General features: G+C 43.7%; 1 protein-coding gene across 1 annotated transcript in view; it reads right to left on the reverse strand.

The window, feature by feature from the left end:
- The window catches only part of ctnna1 (catenin (cadherin-associated protein), alpha 1), a 238,033-nt gene that overhangs the window by 25,112 nt on the left and 187,673 nt on the right, over positions 1 to 25,248 (reverse strand). Inside the window, exons 14-16 of the mRNA XM_063018999.1 lie at positions 23,126 to 23,236; positions 18,858 to 19,039; positions 5,939 to 6,044 (exon numbers count right to left, since the gene is read on the reverse strand). Coding sequence (XP_062875069.1) covers positions 5,939 to 6,044; positions 18,858 to 19,039; positions 23,126 to 23,236 — 399 coding nt within the window. The remainder of the gene's footprint in view (positions 1 to 5,938; positions 6,045 to 18,857; positions 19,040 to 23,125; positions 23,237 to 25,248) is intronic.

Genomic DNA, 25,248 nt, shown 5'->3' on the forward strand with positions numbered 1-25,248 from the left:
GGATTTTAACGTCATGTTTTACACACTTTGGTTCCATTCATGACAGGACAGGTAGTTACTGGTTACACAAGATTCATCAGTTCACAAGTCATGGACAATTTTGTATCTCCAGTTAACCTGACTGCTTGTCTTTGGACTGTGGGAGGAAACCGGAGCTCCCGAAGGAAACCCACACAGACACGGGGAGAACATGCAAACTCCGCACAGAAAGGACCAGGGCCGCCCCACCTGGACCTTCTTGCTATGAGGCGACAGTGCTACTCACTGAGCCACCGTGGGGCATTATATATTTTTTTCCTGCATCCCATTTCTTTTGGGGTGGGTTTGAAAGACCCTGGTCTATACCTTAAACCTAGTGATACCTAAAGCCAGTGACAGCTCAGTGGTTAAGGTACTGGACTAGTAACCCAAAGGCTGCCAGTTCAAGCCCCACCACCACCAAGTTGCCACTGTTGGGCCCCTGAGCAAGGCCCTTAACCCTCAGTTGCTCAAACTGTGTTCAGTCATAATTGTAATTCGGTTTGGATGAAAGCGTCTGCTAAATGCCGCAAATATACACAGATCAGGCATAACATTATGACCACCTCCTCGTTTCTACACTCACTGTCCATTTTATCAGCTCCACTTACTACATAGAAGCACTTTGTAGTTCTACAATTACTGACTGTAGTCCATCTGTTTCTCTGCATACTTTTTTAACCTGCTTTCACCCTGTTCTTCAATGGTCAGGACCCCCACAGAGTAGGTATTATTTAAGTGTTGGATCGTTGTCAGCACTGCAGTGACACTGACATGGTGGTGGTGTGTTAGTGTGTGTTGTGCTGGTATGAGTGGATCAGACACAGCAGCGCTGCTGGAGTTTTCAAACACCTAACGGTCACTGCTGGACTGAGAATAGTCCACCAACCAAAAATATCCAGCCAACAGCGTCCTGTGACCACTGATGGAAGATCTCAAACAGCAGCAATAAAAGAGCGATCGTCTCTGACTTTACATCTACAAGGTGGACCAACTAGGAGAGTGGACAGTGAGTGGACACGGTTTTTGAAAACTCCACCGTGTTTTAAACTGTGTCTGATCCACTCATACCAGCACAACACACACTAACACACCACCACCATGTCAGTGTCACTGCAGTGCTGAGAATCATCCACTACATAAAATAATACACAGCACAGCATTGTGTACGAGGATTTTCCACTTCACGGATTGAAACGCTTTATCTAGGAGTGTGTAGGATTTCTCCATGTGGGATTCAGAAAGCCCTCTAAATGAAGCCAGGTCAATACGTTTGAGTAGATAGAGGAAAATGTGAGATCCCACATGGTTAATTACACTGCTTATTAAAGGTGAATCGTTATTGATTCACCTTTAACAGGATATCATTATTTTCCATAACCATTACACATTAGTTCTCTTCTGTCAAATTATCTCACACTGGGTCAACTGAGACCCCTGTACCCCCCCCCCCATATTTTTCTAGTGAACCTGTTATTTTTACATGCTCATCTAAGCTAACATTAGTCACAGTTTTGGAAAAGACTAGGATAGCGGTGTATAAGACAAGCTTTAGTGCACTGTCTGCTAGAAAACAGCCATAAAACACGAACACGCACGCATTTAACATACGCAGCCCATGCGTCATGATTAAAACCGCTGTAACGTGGTCGGTGTGGTTTCATCCGAGTTAACCCACCTGAGCGTTCATGCAAAACCCACCTAACGCAGAACACCTGGTTCACTCGATACACTCACAACCCGGCAAATTCCTACGCCGTTCCAAATCCGCACACACAAACACATGGGCTAAGTACCCATCTGTGAAATTCTCGGAGGATCTCACTGTGCTCACTGTGGTGAATACGCGGGAGCTGCTCTAGCGCAGCGGCATGGTGAGCTGCCTTAGCGCAATAATTTAGCGTCCCTGAACGTTAAACTGTGAACTGAGCAGAATCAGACATGCTGTGTTCGAGGCCTGTTCACGATGCCACATTACGTGAAGGGTACGTGCCTGAAAGCACACTGCAGATGTTCCACTGCATGCCTAATTAGCAGCTATAAGCTGTGTAGTTAACAGGAGAAATGCAAAAGTGCGAAATATCAAAGCTGCTCAGTTTCAACAGCTGGAATTAGCAATGGTATGCGCCATCCAAACGCCCGACAGTGTCCATTGCTAAGAGTCAATACGTCTGGTGTGAAACATGGGCACGGACAACAACCTGTAATACGCCCATACAGGTTGATAGCATTGCTTGGAATCAAACCCGAGAAAGTTGCAGGTTTCCCCTTTTCTCCCAGCTTCATTATTTCCAAAAAGGGCCGCCTGCTAGCACTGCCACTACTTTTTACTGGACAGCACAACCCTACATGCACAGAAGAGCACACCAGACTCTTAAACCAAAGCTTCAACCAGACAGTAGGCAGCACTGCTGAGGGGTCGAGGAGCCTCCACATCTGACCTCCTATCCCTCAAACACAGTAAACTGTTAGCATTACACACAAAAAGTCCACCACCCCAATTATATGCTCTGACACCAGTACAACCCACTACTGTGTCATTACCATGTCAGCATAAGTCCACCACCCAAGTTCTATGTGGGCAGTGGAGGTCCTCTAAACAGTGTCTTTACAATGATTGATGAGGTATACCACAGTGACAAAGCACACAGAGGAAAAGATTGACAACAGCCAGTAAACTGGTGTTCACTCATTTTAGGAGCCTACTACCCTAAGGTGGTTGTTTGCATTTGATTTGCGAGGCTGCTAATTGTAAATTACCTGTGCTTTATTTTTGTGGTTTGTGTTTAAATGTTATGTCTGGTTTTAATGCTCTGTTAAGTTTTATTATTTTGCCGTGTACGCTTGACTGGTCTAAAAATCAGCGTCTAGTCTCGCTAGAGCGCCCAAGCATATAGATAAGTATGATAGATAGACAGAGAGACAGATAGAAAAAGACAGTTATACAAACAGAGAGACAGACAGATAGAGATAGATAAATAAAGACAGACAGACAGACAAAGACACAGAGAAAGAAAGAGATAGACAGACAGAAAAAGACAGTTCAGTAGACACAAACAAACAGAGACTTTCAGATTGATAGATAAATAGACAGACAGAAATAAATAGACAGATAGACAGACAAACAGAGATAGACAGGTAAACAATGAAACAGAAAGACAGAAAAAGACAGTTCGACAGACAGATAGACAGACAGATAAATAAAGACAGACAGAGAGAGATAAATAAATAGACAGCCAGAAAGACAGACACAGATAAATAGACAGACAGGCAGGCAGATATATAGATAAATCCATAAATACAGATAGATAGATAGATCAATAGATACAGATAGACAGACAGACAGATAGATAGACAGACACAGACAGACACATGAATAGACAGATAGACACAGACAGACGGCTAGACAGACAGACAGATGGATAGACAGACAGACATATAGATAGATACACAGATATATAGATAGATGGCTGGACAGATACAAAAACAGATAGATAGATTAGATAGATAGATAGATAGATAAACAGATAGACAGACCGACTGATACATAAATAGATATATATACAGACAGACAGACAGATATATAGATAGATACATAGATAGATAGACAGACAGAAAGACACATAGATAGACAGACAGACATATAGATAGACAGATAGATAAATAAATACATAGACAGACAGATAGATATATAGACAATCAGAAAGACAGACAGATAGATACTTTACAGCTTACAGCACTCAGTATTCCCAGGTGATCTCCCATACTGACTGAGCCCAACTCTGCTTAGCTTCTGAGATCGTTCGAATGAAGTATGTGAAGAAAGAAAAATCAAAGCTATGCATTTACGTGGTGATGTGGATTATGGTGAGCAGGACGGTGTGTGTGTGCACACGCTCAGTTTCTGCCTGTAGTTTAGAGTAAACATACACATGACCTGCATAGTTGGCGATGTATTTATTTCTCGATTAGCCGGTCTGTTGTTTATTCCATACCATCACGGCTAAACATGAAAGCGCTGATTAATCATCTTGGCTCAGTGATCATAAACCAAACCCCAAATTCCCTCTTAGCTTGTACCAGCGCTGTTCTACACTATGAAGTGTTTGTAGCAAGCCAATCAGAAATCAACTTGGCCGCTATAAGCAGGAGCGCTACCAAGTTTTGGATGGAACAGCTGAAGAGAAACCATGTGGGACGCGTGGAAGAAGGAGCTGAAGGAGCCGCCAGGCTGGTGATGCATTAAAATACAACTGTTCTGATGGGAGTGATTCAGCTTGTGTTTGTTTCTTGGTGGTGAACGTGGGCGTGCAGTGGAAGTGCGATGCATCTCATTGAAAGCTGTTTGGTTTGAGTTTTTTGGTCCGTCGTGTCCCATCAGAAGATCCCTACTCCAGTTCTCTGGCTGAATGTGGTCGGTAGCTGATGAACGTTTCTCCACTTCAGAACGGGACTCAACCCCTGACACACACCATAAATCCTGTGTGCTTCAAACAGGCAATTATCGCGCCTGTCTTGAAGAAACCTTAGTCAATGATTATCGCCCAGTGGTCCTGACCTCAGTCGTGATGAAGAGCTTTGTAGGGCTGGTCAGGTACTTCCTCACCTCTTCACTTTCTTAAGCAGTTAGGATGGTACGTAAACCGTAATGGATCCAGATGACGCACAATTCTGACCCATCTGGACACTTTTAACTACGACTCAGAATTTAATACTATAACTACAGCCCTACTATATTCATGTTAAAATCTGCTCAATTTCACTGACCTGGTTTTTCAAAAAATCTGATATATACACAGACAGACAGACAGACAGAAAGACAGACAGACAGACAGAAAGACAGACAGACAGACAGGCAGACAGGCCGGCAGATAGATAGATAAACAGGCAGGCAGACAGACAGATAGAAAAATAGACAGGCAGACCGACAGGCAGATATACAAATAGAAAAATAGACAGACAGATAGACAAATATACAGACAGACAGATAGATAAATGGATAGACAAACAGAGACAAAAAACAGACAGACAAATAGATGGATAGACAAACAGACAAATAGACAGACAGATAGACAGATATATAGATAGAAAAATAGACATACAGACAGACAGGCAGATAAGCAGACAGAAAGACAGACAAATAAATCGACAGAGACAGACAGATAGGCAGATAGGCAAACAGACAGATAGACAGACAGACAGACAAAGATAGATAGATAGATAAATCAAGACAGACAGACAAACGGACAAATAGACAGACAAATAAACAGAGAGGCAGATAGGCAAACAGACAGCTAGACAGACAGAAAGACAGACAAATAGACAGACAGACAAACAGATAGACAGACAGACATACAGAAAAATAGAGAGACAGACAGATAAATGAAGACAGACAGAGAGACCGACAGATACTTTATTAAAAAGAGCTTACAGCACTCGGTCTCCCATCTAGGTACTGACTGAGCTGAACCCTGCTTAGCTTCTGAGATCGGACACAAGTAAGTATGACAAAACACAGCACAGCCTACTTTAATAGTTGAATGTAAATCCAGCAACGGTCCGTGTTTTGAGACCCCAACCCTCCCCTCCCTGCTCCGACCAAAACCGGTTGCGGGGCTTTTCAATCTCAGTTACCCGAGTCGTGTTTTAAGCTGCTTTACACTTCGACATTTTGGAAATATTGACTATGCGATCGCTAACTGAATTGCTGTACGATTGCTAGGACGCCTTATAGTGCAAATTGACCAGTAAAGTGAGACACTTGAAAGCTACACGAATGAAAAACGTTAAATCACTAAACACAAACCCTAAAGTCTGAATTTCACAGCAAATTGCTTATTACATGGGAAAAGGCTTTAACTATAATCCCCTCCAAACTCACCACCAAGCTGGAGGATCTAGGACTAAATTTCAGACTCACCTGATCGGCGATGGTACGTCCCAGCTTGTCCATTCTGGATCCGGCCTCTGCGATCTTCTTGGCGGCGCTGATCACATCCGATGTGTTCTTCAGCGGCCCTTTACCCCTAAAACACACACACAAAGTGGTCGGTGATTGTCAGTCACATCAGCACACTGTTTCAGCCCATCAGTGCCAGCTGAGAGCAAATCTCAACCACATGTGGCAATTTGGCCAAGCAATTAGTCCGAGTGATCAAAAGAGCGCCACCTCATCAGCCCACTGTGGACTTTGGGAACGGAGAGGCCGAGATTAAAATTGAGAGCGTGTATGAAAGTAACACACACACACACACACTCCGTGTTCCAGATGGCACGGCCTCCCAGTCGGTCCCAGCCATTCCCGAGCAGGCTTGTTTACTCCCTGGGTCACTGCCCGGCTTTGCATACTTGATTGATTGGCTCTACCTCGGTCCTTGTGCCGTAGTGACAAGCTGCCCAGTCATTTGGCATCCCTCAGTCTTTTACAAGGGAACAGAGGGCACAGTTGGTAAGAAGCGCAAACCGGAAGTCTTCCAGCGAAGCTCAGAACAAAACAATAAATAAAGAAAGAAATAATAAACCCCGACAGCTGATAACAGATGGAAATGGCTTTTCTTGCTTCTTTTAAAGCCCATACGAGTGTGTTTGGGGGCTTGTGGGCATCACAGAGGGAAGGAAACACATTGAAGAACAGAGAAACATAACCCTGTGGCTTATTATGCCATCTGATTAGATCATCTCCAGTGTATTTTAAAACACAGTCGAATTAGCATCACGAGACCTCGGTGGCCATAAACAAGACTATTTGTGCCTTAGCGGCTAATGTACACGTTTACTTAAGCCCACTGCTTTTTACTCATTACTCCCGACAGCTGGCACCGAGCCTCGGGCTTTCAAGTATTTAGTTTAACAATCGAGTGATTCAGCACACTGTAACATTCAAGCCAAACAAAGCTACTGACTAAAGGGACAAACGTCTCTTTAAAACATTTATTTCTTTATTAATTAGGATTGTAACGTCATGTTTTACACATTCATGACAGCACAGGTAGGTACTGGTTACACAAGATTCATTAGTCAGTCATGGACAATTTTGTATCTCCAATTCACCTCGCATGCACGTCTTTGTACTGTGGGAGGAAACCAGAGCTCCCACAGAAAAGACCCAGACCGCTCCACCTAGGAGTCGAACCAAAGACCTTCGACAGTGCTACTCACCGAGCCGCCCTTGTTGTTTGCATGTTGTGGAAGCACTTCTGTAAGTCGCTCTGGATAAGAGCGTCTGCTAAACGCAGAAAATGTCAATGTAAATGAATACAGTTACTGAATGTGGCCCAATTTGTGAGCCCCACCCAATCCATCACCTAATTTGAGGAGAAGCCCCCAAAATCCATTTGCTCAGGTGCTGTTTACATTTACAGCATATAGCAGACACCTTTTTCCAAAGCCAAATACAATCCAGGAAATTGAGGGTTAACGTCCTCGCTCAGGGGCCCCAACAGTGGCAACTTTGCAGTTGTGTGGCATGAACCTGCAGCCTTCTGATCACTAGTTCAGTACCTTTAATGCTGAACTACCACTGGTCATTTGGATAGTGGCACACTCTAAGTGTTGTTCTGGCACTCTGTTATGGGTGTATCAGGTGTTGTTGGGATTTAATCCAATTATGACTAAACACGATTTAAGAAATTGAGGGTTAAGGGCCTTGCTCAGGGGCCCAACACTGGCAACTTGGCAGAAGTGGGGCATGAACCTGCAGCCTTCTGATCACTAGTTCAGTACCATTACCGCTAAATTAACACTGGCGGTTTGGGTGGTGTCACATTCTCTGTGTTGTTTTGGCACTCTGTTATGAGTGTATCAGGTGCAGCAGTAGTGTTGGGATTTTATCCAATTATGACTAAACACGATTTAAGAAAGAGGGTTAAGGGCCTTACTTAGGTGCTCAACTACTTAGCAGTAGTGGGGCTTGAACATGCAGCCTTCTGATCACTAGTTCAGTACCTTTACTGCTGGACTTATACTGGTCATTTGGATAGTGGCACATTCTCGGTGTTGTTCTGGCACTCTGTTATGAGTGTATCAGGTGCAGCAGTGTTGTTGGGATTTTATCCAATTATGACTAAACACGATTTAAGAAATTGAGGGTTAACGTCCTTGCTCAAGGGCCCCAACAGTGGCAACTTTGCAAGTGTGGCATGAACCTGCAGCCTTCTGATCACTAGTCCAGTACCATTACTGCTGAACTACCACTGATCGTCTGGGTAGTGGCGCATTCTCTGTTGTTTTGGCACTCTGTTATGAGTGTATCAGGTGCAGCAGTGTTGTTGGGATTTTGTCCAATTATGACTAAACACGATTTAAGAAATTGAGGGTTAAGGGCCTTGCTTAGGTGCTCAACTACTTAGCAGTAGTGGGGCTTGAACCTGCAGCCTTCTAATCACTAGTTCAGTACCTTTACTGCTGAACTTACACTGTTTTTTTGGATAGTGGCACATTCTCGGTGTTGTTCTGGCACTCTGTTAGGAGTGTATTAGGTGCAACAGTGTTGTTGGGATGTTAATGGAACTCTTTACAAACTAATACCTTGTTAGGACTGGTTAGAGACTAGAGCGGTCCAGTCTAGTCTGGAGTTTTATCAGTGGGCACTTTCTGATCACATGATGCTGTTGGCTCTATATTTTTGGTTAGATCACTGTTCTCCTGTCAGTACTGATACTGAGGTGTTTAAAAACCCAAACAAATTTAGGACACACTCTTATCCAATTCTAACTAAACACAATTTAACATATTGAGGGTTAAGGGCCGTACTCAGGGGCCCTACAATAGCAACTTGGCAGTAGTGGGGCTTCAACCTGTGGCCTTCTGATTTGGGTGGTGGTGCATTTTCGGCACTGTGATGACACTAACACAGTAAAGACGGGGTAGTGTTGCTCTGGCACTCTGTTATGAGTGTATCAGGTGCAGCAGTGTTGTTGGGATTTAAACTGAACTCTTTACAAACAAATAACCTGTTAGGACTAGTTGTAAATGTATAGTTGGAGATTAGAGTGGTCCAGTCTACCGCCGAACAACCACTGGTCATTTGGATAGTGGCACATTCTCTGTGTTGTTCTGGCACGCTGTTATGAGTGTATCAGGTGCAGCAGTGTTGTTAGGATTTTACCCGACCTCTTTATTACAAACCAATACCCTATTAGTACTGGTGTAGTTAAAAACTAGAGAGGTCCAGTCTGGTCTGGTCTGGTCTTTCATCAGTGGGCACTTTCTGATCACATGATGCTTTTGGTTCTGTATTTTTTGAGTAGATCACTGTTCTCCAGTCAGTACTGATACTGAGGTGTTTAAAAACCCCAACAAATTTAGCAGATGCTTTTATCCAATTATGACTAAACATGATTTGAACAATTGAGGGTTAAGGGCCCTGTTTAGGGGCCCCAACAGTGGCAACTTCTGGCACTCTGTTATGAGTGTATCAGAATGAATACATTTATAACCCAGAGCTTGAGCTTTACTGGTGCACATACCAGTGAAACCGAAGTTCCCATTTGTTCCAGTTCTGACTCCAGTTTTCAAATACCGGTTTGAGCTAAACACAGTCTCCAGGCACAGTGATTATAGGAATCTAACTCAACACCTTCTCAAGAGCCCTGATTTAACGTTAACGACCAGGGTTCAGGGAATTTAATGCGCCAGACTGCAATTCTTCACCCTGTCACGGCCAGAATCAGGCGAGCGCGGACGATAAGTACTCCAGGTCTTATCTAATCTACATAGCTGAGTGTTCCTCTGCCATGAACCAGCCACCACTGCCCACTCCAGATGGAGGTTACTGGGTTTTCTTTTTTTTATTTTATTTTTTTTTAAAAGTGTAGACGACCCGAGGCCTGCACCACAGCGGGCGCAGACAGGTGGCTCCGAAATGTGAGACGCACGGCCGGACGTTATGTTTTATTCATGAGCGGGGTTAGCGTGGAGAACGATATCAACCGGCTTCTCTGTGGCGCTGCATGCCAATTCTGGCAGCGTAGCGGCTCTGACAAATGGGCTGTTTAGTCATCGTGGTTGGTTTGAGGATTTATCTGATACTTGGTGGTAATAGAACAGTGGGCATTACCAATAGTGTTTTGACCAATGGTAAAGCCTGGCAGAAGAACCAGATGTTGGCTAGCCTATATGTGTAGGCGGAACGAACATACAAAAGAAAATATATGGACACCTAATATAATGGGAAAGGCGGGCGCCAGATGCTCAGGAGGTGCAGCGGTCTATTACCCTAGCCCACAACCGCTCAGACCCGGGTTTGAATGTCAGCTGTGCTATCAGCCAGTCAAACGTCTACAAAGATATGACAGGACAGGGCGCCAATCCACCAGCCCCCTCAGACATAGCCAGGGTATTCTTGCTTTGTGCCTAATGTTTCCCAGTAGAACCAGATGCTCTATAACCCTGATTAGGACAAATCAGCTGTTGGTCTATGGGTACTGCGTCACACTTTTTCCCCCGTTTTCATCATCAGGAGTAAAATGATTGTACTCAGGACCTAAGTGACACCTTTGGACCTCATCCGAGAGCGCTGGACAGTTAAAAGCAACTGATCGGACGATCTAGGAATGGACTAGGAGCTGTTACGGCAACACAACAAGCACAATAAAACACGGACAGAACGAATGTATGCTTCTTGCCTGCGTGCTCATTTAGCTATGCAGAGAATCCCTGGTGTATATATTCATTTTATGATGGAGAGCCTCCCGTGTGAATTACTGACGGATAAAAAGAAATCAATTTCCATGCACTGCATTAACCTTCACGCTGAAGGTCGAGGAAGCACAAAGCCTTCGCCCGCTGCCGTATTAACTCAGACTCGCTCTGGACATTCCTGGAGGTGGCAATCTTCAATCAATCTCGCTGACACGCGGCGTCCCGCATTGATTATCTGCCTTTTTACACATCGGTGTTCTGACACCGCTGGCCAAACAGATGTTGTGATCCCGCTTTTCCATTACCGGGCCAGATAATGGGGGGACGTGTTGGTGGTTTAAACTACAATAGAAATGATGGAACCATCTGCAGAACGGCTGCGCACCCGCTGGAATAAAAGCGCGATCCGTTTAATAATAGCATGCATATGGCTCGGGGAGAATCATCGCTCCCATGTGGCTGTTTAACGGCGGATCCAGGGACGACTCATCTGCATTCGTACGTGGCTATTAGTTTGTGCTGCCTGCTTCTTTAAGAGAAACGTGCGTCATGTGAATCAGATTCAAACCCATTACCAACAGCATGATGATTTCAATACTGCATGATGGACACGCACAGGGTATCTGAGATATGACTCACATTTTCTTTTCTCTGAAGTGGAGTGAATCAAATCCCAAATGTGGCTGATCTTTATGTATAAATACATTTTCTTTCTGTTTACTGAGACTTCCTGTTGTGAATTTTTATTTAACTCACCTTTTGGACAATGTAGCGTAACGTAAGTCAAGTCAAGTCTATTTATATAGTGCTTTTTACAATAGACATTGTCTCAAAGCAACTTCACAGAATCCAGGACCGACAGACCAAAAACCCCTGTTGAGCAAGCCGAGGGCGACGTGTCTGCTATCCAAACTTCTCGTATGTTTACTTCCACTTAGTGCCTGCTAACTTCTTTGCATCTAGGCATCTGATCTCATCTCCTCACAGTAGTTTCCATCAGGATAATAACTGATTGCTGGAAGCTCCAACTTTCTTCACCTTCATTTGAATCATAAATAGCTAAAACGGGTCTTAGCATTTGTTGAGAAGTGTTTGATCAATATATGTATATATAATCAAATATACACTACCGCTCAAAAGTTTGGGATCACTGTGAAATTTTCTTGTTTTCAATGAAAACACACATGAGATTAGGAAATATAGCTAATAAACAGGACATGCAGACATTGTCTGAGTAAAAAAAAAATTTTTTGATGGAAATGATGACTGTGTACTTCAAATTTAGCCTTTATCAACAAAAGCCACCTTTTGCAGCAATTACAGCCTGGCAGACCTTAGGCATTCTAGCTGTCAATTTTCGAGGTAATCTGATGTGATTTCACCCCATACTTCCTGGTGCATCTCCCATGACATGGATTGGCTTGATGCAGTCTTCCTCCGTACCATACAGTCCAGCTGCTACCACAACAGCTCAATAGGGTTCAGATCCGGAGACTGTGCTGGCCACTCCATTACAGTCAAAATTCTGGCTGACTTCTTATTTCTTAAATATTGCTGACACATTTTGGAGGTGTGTTTGGGGTAATGATCCTGTTGTAGGATGAAATTGGCCCCAATCAAGTGCTGTCCACAGGGTATGGCATGGCGTTGCAATGTCTTGTGGTAGCCTTCCTTCTTCAAAATCCCATTCACTCTATATAAATCTCCTATTTTACCACCTTCAAAGCATCCCCAGACCATCACGCTGCCTCCACCATGCTCGACAGCTGGCATTAAGCATTGGTCTTGCATCTTTTCATTGTTCCTGTGCCTCACAAATGTTATTCTGTTTGATCCAAAGACCTCAAACTTGGACTCATCTGTCCACAACACCTTCTTCCAATCTTTCAGTGTCCAATGTCTTTTCTCTTTGGCCCATCGCAGTCTTTTCTTTTTATTGGCCAGTGTAAGGTATGGCTTTTTCTTGCCAATTCTGCCATGAAGTCCAGCATCCTGAAGTCACCTCTTCACCGTTGATGCTGACACTGGTGTTTGACGGGCTCCATTTAGTGCAGCTGTCAGTTGACGACCTGTGAGGCGTCTTTGTCTCAAACTGCACAGTCTAAGACGTTTATTTTCTTGTACAGTTGTGCATCGGAGCCTCCCCCTCTTTTTTCTGTCCTTATTAGAGCCAGTTTGTGCTACTCTCTGAAGGGAGTAGTTAACAGCATGGTAAGATATTTTAAGTTTCTTTGCAATAACTCACATTGAGTAGCCTTCCATTCTTAACACAACAATAGACTGACGAGTCTCTAAAGAAAATTGTTTCTTTCTGGCCATTTTGAGCCAGTAAGCAAGCCAACAACTGCTGATGCTTCAGATACTAAACTAACCTAGAATGTTGTGCTCCCTTTTATGCTCCCTTATTAGTATAACGTGCAATTTCAGCTGTGCAGCAAAATTTAAAAAGGGGTTTCCTAACAATCAATTAGCCTAATAACATTCTTAACTTGGATTGGCAGCCAAACCAGGAGATTGAGGCAGAGGACTAAGAATGGCTGATAATAGGACTATATGCAAAATAGGCCTCTATACAAAAATAGGCTTTAATGCAAACATTTTCATTCTTCAAAAATCATCTGATACATTTAAAATAATTGTGTAATGGACTAAATTGTTTGTGAATTGCATGAAAATGTGTTTTTCTTAGGAAAAGAGGGAAATTTGCAAGTGATCCCAAACTTTTGAGCGGTAGTGTATATAATGTGGAATCTGCATTTTTTTGTTGTCTTTTCTTGGTGTATTTGGGGTGTTCTCTATGTATGCGCTCTATCATAACAGGTGTTTGGATTTATTTACATGTATAATGTATAACGTTATACGCTATTTTTTTTTTGTCCTTTTATTTTTTTATGAAACCTTCCATATTGTGAAATCTGCCAAACAAAGCTCGACCAAATGAGTGAAATTTGTCCTGTCAGTGTTTATAAATAAAATGCTTGTAGTAGCTAATGATACAACTTTGGTGAATCTGTGGAACCTTTTAAGCTGCTTGTCCTCGTAATTAAAGACTAACAGTGATGTTGGAGCTTCTCTGCTTATTTTTGCTAGACAGTAAACATCAATATCATCATGTAAAAAAACTCTGTGCGAACTACTAAAACACTAAATGCAACAACAAATGCTATACAATACACAGAAATAACACTAAATATAAAAAAAAAACACTGTACATAATTAATAGAAACTACTGAAACAGGTAAGGAGATCAGACGTCTCGATGTGTAGCAAAAGACAGCCAGAAGTAAATTAGTAAGTTCAGAAAGTGGACACAAGTCACCATAATACCTTTTAAGTAAGACAGGGGGAGGGAGGGGTAAATATTTTTGATCACAAATGTATGTATTGTGCTCTTCATAGCCAATCTTTGCAAATATTTTCCTCAGACATAGATTACAGGAAGACTCTGGGAGGCTAGAAGCCCAGTGATGCAATGACCATGTGTAAACACACACACACACACACACACACAATCTTAGACACAGACTGTTGTACAGTCACTTAACTTCATGGACATGAGTGTGTTGTCCTTAGAGAAAGTGCAAAGCAAGCAAGTCTGACACACACACACACACCAGATGGCAGGGACACTTTGGTGTGTGAAAGCAAAAAAATGACCTTTAAGTTCCAGCTTCACAACTCATTATCACATTTAAGACCAACGCTAGCGTCTAAACTTCCACTAGATGGCGTACTGGTTCCAAACCAGCAGGAGGCGGCGTTGACGTTCACTTCAGGTCAGCGGCTCTTAAAAATAAGGCTGTCTATAATGTCTCTGCATCCGTTTAACTTAGCTTGTGCAAGCAACCTAAGCCAGGGCAACACGCTTGCGAGCTAAGCAACATAAGAGAGCGTCCAGGTGTGCATCCCAAAGCACTGTCTATCAACTAATGGCATGCTAACGTAGCGACACCAGTATTAATGGTGTATGGATCAGACTTTTATTTCTCATCTAAGGCTGGCCGCAATGCAGTAACACACCCCAAACCGGTTGCCAATCCATTGTGGGACCTTGCAGGCAGTCTCCCACTTCAGACATAGCCAATCATGTCTGAATGTAGATGCCACTGATAGCACCGGATGGGGGATCGAACCCTGGATCCCAGCAGTAGTAGGCTAGTGTAATTTACCTCTGCGACATCTGCCAGGCCCCTCAGATTTTCTACTATAATATTTTTTACTGCAGTATTTGGTTTGAGACACAAACGACAGAATTTGGATGGACTATGAGGTACAACCCCAAATAAAGGCTAGAATGGGTCAAATTAACAGGCCATAATATCCCTATATCCACACCACACCTGAAAATGTGAAAGGTAGCTACAATTACTGATCTGATCAAATTAAAAAGGTCAAATTAATGTTGTTGCCTGATAGCTGACCTACTTTGCTTAGTTGACCTGCTTTGCTTAGCTGACCTTGAAGACTTGGCACTTAACGAGAGCTAATCAGCTGCTTTTTCATAGTGTCGCCCAACCAAATGTAGCTTATTTTAGCCTTATTAGATTCAAATGTAGAGTTGTGGTGCGACGGTCCATTGGGAGGATGGATTAGACGATCATTGTAGAGACTTTTATCCGAAGCAAATTAAGCCTCGGGGGTTACAGGCCTTGCTCAAAGGTCCAAGAGGGATTATCAAAAATATTAAGGGGATAAGGGTTTAATCCCCACTGCTGCCAGGCTGGCAAATACCAAAACCACACACCACTGGATTGGTGTCAGTGTCCTCTGAACACAAGATTGCAGAATGAGGTCTGGTCTTAAAAAAAGAACTGACTTTCCAGGAAAAGATGCCTCTGTAAAATCCCAATATAGACCTCTGTGTCAATGGTGCCTTCACACATATACAAGTCAGTCATGCTGTGGGCACTGATGCACCCCATACCATGACAGATTTTGGCTGATAACAGTCTGGAAGGTCCTTTTAATCTCTGGCACTGAAAAGTTGACGTCCATCTAAGATGGGCTCGGGTAAAAAGGACATTTCAACGTTTCACCATAGAACAGATGTACGGATTTCTCTTTGCACAACTGAGTCTCAGATTGTATTTCTTGACGTACGTAGAAATGAACCGTAAGGTGACGAGGGGTTTTTCAAGTACTCCCAAGCACATGTGCATGGCGTCTGAGAGCTGACCCATTCAACAGTGGTTGATGGCTTTGCGCTACATGGACTAAAAGTTCTTCGGATTCCATGATTCTTTTCACAATATGTGCGGTAGATGGTCAAATATCTCAAATACCAGACATGAGGCGTCTGTCCGAAAACCTGGTGAGCTGCTTTGCCTTAATAAGACATCAAACTCATGAGGCAGATTATTTAGACACACTACTTAGAGATTAAGTCACCACAGTTTTTGCGTACTAAGCTAACACAGTTAGACTGAGGCCACTCAAACCAATGGGCAGAGGCAGCACAACCCGCTAGCATGCCAGCTAATGTTTCGCTCCGTTTACCAAAAACGGTTAAACTGTCCCTGATGTGCCAGAATTTACAAATAAACGACACTTGTGCACCTTTATACAAATTAAACATCAATGAGAATTTATTTACATTTGAAAAGAACTCCGTTGGTTGCGCCTCATTCGTCCACCACGTTCGTCATTTTTTGTGAGAAGTTGTGCCGCACTGAATGCTGGGATTGCCTTCACCTTCAAGGAAGCGTCGGACGCTCCCTCGTTATTCAGTCAGATCATCACTCAGAATGAAGGCGCCTCAGTAGGAGCATTTTAAGGCATCAAAGAATTTAGACACGCCCTCTTCTCAGGAGTGTAGGATGATGTTTGTTTGTTTATTAGGATTTTACCGTCGTGTTTTACACTTTTAGTTACATTCATGACAGGAACGGTAGTTACTCATTACACAAGGTTATATCGAACACAGTCTTGGAAAATTTAGTATCTTCAATTTACCTCACTAGCATGTCTTTGGACTGTGGGAGGAAAGCGGAGCTCCCGGAGGAAACCCACGTAGACACGGGGAGAACATGCGGATGATGTAGTGAGATCACTAGGTATTCAGACAGAACCAGAGTGATTGCTATTATTCCTCCTCCTGCATGCTGTCAGAACCTGATATGTATGGATTCTACACTATTTAACTGATTTGAACCGTTTTATTGGATGCATGCACCCTGTTGCTTAGCTACATGTGTAACCAGTCCTATATTTCTACTAAATACATTTTCTGATGTTACTGTACTGGCATCACTGGATTTCCTTTGCTGACAATCTACCTAAAGTTGTTGTTTTAGTTTGTTTTACTTTTTAATTCTGTAAAATCAAGGTTCCTGGTGGAATAATTTTGCTTTCATAGATATCTGAGCTCCCTGCTCTTGCTTCCACCTGCCGAATCTGTGACACCAACTTCTAACAGTTACCAACTTGGTTTCTTGATAGAACATGTCCCTGACATTTCTAATCCGCCGCGTCTAGGCTAACAACCCAGAGAAGAGCTTATTAGCGCAGTGAGGGAGGCTGCCGAGGGGAGACGACGTCGACGACGGCTCCCTCGACACTTAACCAGAGCTGGAGGAAAATCTGGAGCTCTCTCTCCTGCTTGCTTGGCGAGATGGAAGTGTGCATATTTGATGTGAAGCATCCATCATATAGAGAGAGAATATTGAATAATGCAGCTTAGGATGCGGGCGTGGAGGCTGTGAGACAGAGGAACGACTCGCTGCTCTGCACAGAGAGGTCAAACTCCGGCTGAGAATAAACAAAGCGTGTTTCACTTCAACTAGAGCCAGCAGATTGATGAGCTGTGCTTTACATGAGAGCCAGAGAGAAAAGATGATTCTACAATATGAGGACAGATGACCATGAGCTTGGACATCCCACTTAGAAATAGTTTACATGTACACCGATCAGACATAACATTAAAACCACCTCCTTGTTTTTACACTCATTGTCCATTTGATCAGCTCCACTTACCACATAGAAGCACTTTGTAGTTCTACAATTACTGACTGTAGCCCATCTGTTTCTCTGCATGCTTTGTTAGCTCCCTTTCCTGCTGTTCTTCAATGGTCAGGACTCTCACAGGACCACCACAGAGCAGGTATTATTTAGGTGGTGGATCATTCTCAGCACTGCAGTGACACTGACATGGTGGTGGTGTGTTAGTGTGTGTTGTGCTGGTATGAGTTTATCAGACACAGCAGCGCTGCTGGAGTTTTTAAACACCTCACTGTCACTGCTGGACTGACAATAGTCCACCAGCCAAAAATAACCAGCCAACAGCGCCCCGTGGGCAGCATCCTGTTACCACTGATGAAGGTCTAGAAGATGACCGACCCAAACAGCAGCAATAGATGAGCGATCGTCTCTGACTTTACATCTACAAGGTGGACCGACTAGGTAGGAGTGTCTAAGAGTGGACAGTGAGTGGACACGGTATTTAAAAACTCCAGCAGCGCTGCTGTGTCTGATCCACTCATACCAGCACAACACACACTAACACACCACCACCATGTCAGTGTCACTGCAGTGCTGAGAATCATCCACCACCCAAATAATACCTGCTGAGAGGGTCCTGACCATTGAAGAACAGCATGAAAGGGGGCTAACAAAGCATCTAGATAAACAGATGGACTACAGTCAGTAATTGTAGAACTACAAAGTGCTTCTATATGGTAAGTAGAGCTGATAAAATAGACAGTGAGTGTAGCAACTAGGAGGTGGTTTTAATGTTATGGCTGATCAGTGTATATGGCAACCAGAAGTACATCTGAGACAATTCGTATATGGTCACTCTGCTCGTGTGGGGCAGCATTTTAATGCACCACCCTCCGAGATCAAGCTATTAATCTAGTCCAGGCACCCACACAGACATGACTGGTTGAACAAATTCGTCATTGTTGCTGGAATTGCCGATTCACAGATACTGTATTAGCGTGTGACAAACCGTATGCGATTCTGCACTCACCACAGTTTTCTCTTACTAAGCTAACACAGCCTATTCAAAGCAATGGACTGAGGCGGCACAATCCGCTAGCATGCCAGCTAACGTCTCCCTCCATGTAAAGGAAACGGTTCAATCATACGGATACGCGTTTCATCAGATACCAGCATGAAAAACACAAACTATACAGCAGGAACGCTTCCTGTTCCGAGTGTAAAAGGGGCTTGTGTTGACGTGAATGCGCTGGTGCACTGACCTGGTGAAATCGGTCATCTCCATCATGATCATGCACATCTGCTTGGCCAGAACGATGATGTCGTTGCCGCTGTCGTCCCACTTGGAGACCTCGGCGTCCAGTTTGCTCTTCTCCTCCTGGAAGCTGGCCACCTGCTCGGCGATCTTAGCCTTCTGCTCCTGTGGCAGCTGAGCCATGATGGCCTGCGGTAACACATGAACACACACACACACAATCACATCGCACACGCGCTTGTTACGTTTTATAGATCCGTCCACTCATCTCTATCCATCTATTCAGCTAGTTATCCATTCATCCATCCATCCATCCATCCCCGAACGCAGCTATCGATCAATTTATCCATTCATTCAGAGTAGGTGTTTATTATTGTACATCAATCTAGCTATTCAATACCTCAATCCATCCAATAACACATCTCTAACAAATTCTCACTTAAAAAGTGACCTTTTTATAAATAAAAAGCAATGGAAGGTAAATTACTGTTTTTAATATATGCACCTTTATTTTTCACTTATCTGGTCACTACTGCACTTTTTACTGTATTATATGTAAATAATCTCTATCTTGCACTTCTGGTTAGATGCTACTGCATATCGTTGGCTTTGTACTTGTACTATGCACAATGACAATAAAGTTGAATCTAATCTAATGTAATCTAATCTAAAGAGCCTTACTCAGGGGCCCAACAGTGGTAGCTTGGCAGTGGTGGAACTGAAACCAGCAACTTTCTGATCACGGGTCCAGTACCTTAACCATTAAGCTACCACTGCCCAATTCTAAACTGTTTCTCAGCGCTTGGCTTGAGCGGTGCTGTAAAACGTCATCAAAGTGTGAATATGAGACGAATCTGCATCTGTGTGGAATATTCGTCAAATCCACTATGAAAGCTCCACATGTATCTGTGTGTATCTGGATTTTCCTCACTGTTTCACTTTTAAACTTGTGTTGCAGCTTTAGGTTCTGAGAAATTGTGAGAATCAGCTTCTCAGAGTCTAAAATGCTTATCATTACAAAAAAAAAAGCTTAATATGGTTTAATATATTAAAAGACTGAGACAGAAACACTAAACCTCTCTTAATTATTACTGCTCATACGTGTCTCCACTAATGAAATTCCTCACCAAGTTGTTTTGGTGAAATAAGTCACGTTAAGTTTTGTTCATGTTAAGCATTATCCGTACAGACTGAGTCACTTTTACTAAATCATATCAAACAGTTCGACTCATTGGAGGCTCTTTGAAAAGGTCAGCGGCAAACTGGGTCAAAGTTCAATCAGCACCGTCACACTCCATAGGAAACAACGGCACAGTCAGCGGAAAAGCAGTTTTACTGCTTCTCATGTGAATGTCCCCTTAGAGTCTGTGATTTGTTTATTCACTTAAGTCTTTATTTAACTGACAAAAAGTACAAAAAATCTTTAATGTATTTTGTAAATACAAAAATTTTATAATTTGATGCCTGCAACACACGCAATAAAAGCTGCAACAGGGTTTATATCATAGTTCTCATTCTAATACTCCTACCTGTTACCAGATCACCTGCTTATTGTGAAATACTGCAATATTCTTCATTTGTCTCATACCAACCTTATTATTTATTTTTATTTATTTATTTATTAGGATTTTAACGTCATGTTTTACACACTTTGGTTTCATTAATGACAGGACAGGTAGTTACTGGTTACACAAGATTAATCAGTTCAAGTTATTAATATCAAACACAGTCATGGACAATTTTGTATCTCCAATTCACCTCGCTTGCACGTCTTTGGACTGTAGGAGGAAACCGGAGCTCCCGGAGGAAACCCACACAGACACGGGGAGAACATGCAAACTCCACACAGAAAGGACCCGGACCGCTCCACTTGGGAATCGAACCCAGAACCTTCTTGCTGTGAGGTGACGGTGCTACCCATGAGTCACCGTGCCACCCCGTTGATGTCGGTAGTTGGAGTGATTGTTGGGTATGTATATATCTGGGACATTCGATTTACAGATGTTTGATGGTCGAGGGTAGGTGGCACATCTGTCTCACAGCTGGGGGGAGGAGGTGGCACATCTGTCTCACAGCTGGGGGGAGGGTGGCACTCAGTGTCACACAGTCATGGACAGTTATCTCCAGTTCACCTCACTTGCACGGCATTGCACTGTGGGGGGAAACCGAAGCTCCCAGTGGAAACCCACACAGACACGGGGAGAACATGCAAACTCCACACAGAAAGGACCCGGACCGCCCCACCTGGGGATCGAACCCAGGACCATCTTGCTGTGTGAGGTGACAGTGAGCCACCCTTTCCAACCTTGATATAATGAAATTAACCTAGTTATATTAAAAGTCATTTCTTTGTACTTTTAACAGTTAAAGGCTCGATACATTAAGCACAAAGTTTGTACCTTCTATACAAAAGGCAAGTGTGGAATGTGAATTGAAAATGAAATGGCTTTAGGACACGTCATCAGCGCAGTTATGACCGTTACTTGTCCACGTCCGTGTATCTGTTAGCCTTCATGTTCTGTATTAGTCAAGATGGCAAAGATTTGCATTCACCTTCCGTCTCGTTCATAATAGTGGAAGGAATTTATAGGATTCTAATAACTACAAAAAGGATCACAATCCTTTTGTTAATGATTCACAGCCCAGTCTGATCCCACAGTACTGGGGATGAGTGGACGTCTTCCAGACTCGCTCACTCCTTTTAATTTGCTCTCCAGCGCTCAGGGCGGCGTGAGATCAATAGGATGGACCGTTTATTTGCAGTCGGCCAAAACGCCATGGAAAGGCATTTATTACTTTATACATAAAGCTGAGTCGACTATAAAAGGCTGAAATGTCAGGAGCCATCGAGCACTGTCCGACATGCAATCTTAATAACGGTCATTCAGAGAGCTATTTTAGAGGGTAACTACACTAATACACTGATATAACAGCTTAGCTGGCCAAGCCAAATTCCCACTGAAATGCTGCACATTTTTGCTTTATTCTTTCTTTTAAACAGCTTATTAAGTCTCACAGCAAGAGGGTCCTGGGTTCAATTACCAGGTGGGAATGTCCGGGTACTTTCTGTGTGGCGTTTGCATGTTCTCCCTGTGTCTGCGTGGGGCTTCCTCCCACAGTCCAAATACACTATATTGCCAAAAGTATTCGCTCGTCTGCCTTCACACGCATATGAACTTGAGTGACTCCCATTCTTAATCCATAGGGTTTAATATGATGTCAGCCCACCCTTTGCAGCTATAACAGCTTCAACTCTTCTGGGAAGGCTTTCCACAAGGTTTAGGAGTGTGTTTATGAAAATTTTTGACCATTCTTTCACAAGCGCATTTGTGAGGTCAGACACTGATGTTGGACGAGAAGGCCTGGATCACAGTCTCCGCTCTAATTCATCCCAAAGGTGTTCTATCGGGTTGAGGTCAGGACTCTGTGCAGGCCAGTCAAGTTCTTCCACACCAAAGTCGCTCATCCACGTCTTTGTGGACCTTGCTTTGTGCACTGGTGTGCAGTCATGTTGGAACAGGAAGGGAGTTGGGAGCATGAAATTGTCCAGAATCTCTTGGTATGCTGAAACATTAAGAGTTCCTTTCACTGGAACTAATGGGCCGAGCCCAACTCCTGAAAAACACCCCCACACCATAATCTCCGCCTCCACCAAACTTTACACTTGGCACAATGCAGTCAGACAAGTATCGTTCTCCTGGTAACCGCCAAACCCAGACTCGTCCATTGGATTGCCAGACGGAGAAGCGTGATTTATCACTCCAGAGAACACGTCTCCACTGCTCTAGAGTCCAGTGGCGACGTGCTTTACACCACTGCATCCGACACTTTGCATTGCGCTTGGTGATGTAAGGCTTGGATGCAGCTGCTCGGCCATGGAAACTTATTCCATGAAGCTCTCTACACACTGTTCTTCAGCTAATCTGAAGGCCACATGAAGTTTGGAGGTCTGTAGCGATCGACTCTGCAGAAAGTTGGCGACCTCTGCACACTATGTGCCTCAGCAACCGCTGACCCCGCTCTGTCATTAGACGTGTCCAACGAGTTGCTGTCGTTCCTAATTGCTTCCACTTTGTTATAATACCACTGACAGTTAACTGTGGAATATTTAGTAGTGAGGACATTTTACGACTGGACTTGTTGCACAGGTGGCATCCTATCACGGTACCACGCTGAGCGCCGCCACTGGGACAAACTGTTTTACGACGTCGTCAGAAACGAAGCGCAGACGCCGGCTGAAAGAATCAGTTTCTGTTTAAGTTAACAAGCACTTACCCGAGCGCTCTGTCCGGCGATAAGCTGATCGTCCTCGGTCTGCGCACTGGTCCTGCTGCGGGAATCGAAGTCCTCGGTCTCGAAGTCGGAGTCGTCCAGCTCCTCTGGAGTCTGTGAGGAGAACAAAAAAGAACTTTTTTAAAAAATTGCCAATTATTTTAATTATTAGCTATGACCATAACACATTAATTCCAATCACTATTAACCAAGAGCACAGATCATCCTGGAGTTCATTGTTTAATATTAGTACTGTGAGTTCAAAATGCTACGACTGGGAGTGGGTGCCACACAGCAACACGGCTCCTGGGGTCCTGGGTTTGATCCTCGCTTCTGCTCCCTGACCGTCTGGGTTTCTTTTACCTCTAAAAACATGCAGACCTGACATGGTGACCTGTCCAGGGTGTCTCTAAACCCAGTATGAAGTGGTTACTGGGATGAATGAGTGAATGAAGAGGAGAAAACACTATGACATTACGGGATGTTCATTTATTTACATTTGACATTTAGCAGACGCTTTTATCCAAAGCAACTTTCTCTGAACAATTGAGGATTAAGGGCCTTGCTCAAGGACCCAAAAGCGTCACCCTGGCAGTGGTGGGGCTTGAACCAGCAAGCTTCTGATTACCAGTCCAGTACCTTAACTTCTAGGCTACAACTACCACCATATTCTATAAAGCCTTGTTGGTTTAAAGTCAGTCATGTGTCCATATTGCTCAGTGGTGAAGGTACCACCACTGCCAAACTGCCACTAAGCTCCGTCTGTCTATGTCAGTGTGTCTATCTATGTATGTGTCTGTCTGTATGTGTGTCCGTCTATGTCAGTGTGTGTATGTATGTGTCTGTCTGTCAGTGTGTGTATGTATGTGTGTCTGTCAGTGTGTGTATGTATGTGTCTGTCTAGGTCAGTGTGTGTATGTATGTGCCTGTGTGTGTCTATGTCAGTGTGTGTATGTACAGTGTATCACAAAAGTGAGTACACCCCTCACATTTCTGCAAATATTTCATTATATCTTTTCATGGGACAACACTATAGACATGAAACTTGGATATAACTTAAGAGTAGTCAGTGTACAACTTGTATAGCAGTGTAGATTTACTGTCTTCTGAAAATAACTCAACACACAGCCATTAATGTCTAAAAAGCTGCAACATAAGTGAGTACACCCCACAGTGAACATGTCCAAATTGTGCCCAAATGTGTCGTTGTCCCTCCCTGGTGTCATGTGTCAAGGTCCCAGGTGTAAATGGGGAGCAGGGCTGTTAAATTTGGTGTTTTGGGTACAATTCTCTCATACTGGCCACTGGATATTCAACATGGCACCTCATGGCAAAGAACTCTCTGAGGATGTGAGAAATAGAATTGTTGCTCTCCACAAAGATGGCCTGGGCTATAAGAAGATTGCTAACACCCTGAAACTGAGCTACAGCATGGTGGCCAAGGTCATACAGCGGTTTTCCAGGACAGGTTCCACTCGGAACAGGCTTCGCCAGGGTCGACCAAAGAAGTTGAGTCCACGTGTTCGGCGTCATATCCAGAGGTTGGCTTTAAAAAATAGACACATGAGTGCTGCCAGCATTGCTGCAGAGGTTGAAGACGTGGGAGGTCAGCCTGTCAGTGCTCAGACCATACGCCGCACACTGCATCAACTCGGTCTGCATGGTCGTCATCCCAGAAGGAAGCTGACGCACAAGAAAGCCAGCAAACAGTTTGCTGAAGACAAGCAGTCCAAGAACATAGATTACTGGAATGCCCTGTGGTCTGACGAGACCAAGATAAACTTGTTTGGCTCAGATGGTGTCCAGCATGTGTGGCGGCGCCCTGGTGAGAAGTACCAAGACAACTGTATCTTGCCTACAGTCAAGCATGGTGGTGGTAGCATCATGGTCTTGGGCTGCATGAGTGTTGCTGGCACTGGGGAGCTGCAGTTCATTGAGGGAAACATGAATTCCAACATGTACTGTGACATTCAGAAACAGAGCATGATCCCCTCCCTTCGAAAACTGGGCCTCATGGCAGTTTTCCAACAGGATAACGACCCCAAACACAACCTCCAAGATGACAACTGCCTTGCTGAGGAAGCTGAAGGTAAAGGTGATGGACTAAACCCAATTGAGCACCTGTG

Source organism: Trichomycterus rosablanca, chromosome 1 (assembly GCF_030014385.1).
Source record: "Trichomycterus rosablanca isolate fTriRos1 chromosome 1, fTriRos1.hap1, whole genome shotgun sequence".
In the NCBI taxonomy this organism is placed as follows: domain Eukaryota; kingdom Metazoa; phylum Chordata; class Actinopteri; order Siluriformes; family Trichomycteridae; genus Trichomycterus; species Trichomycterus rosablanca.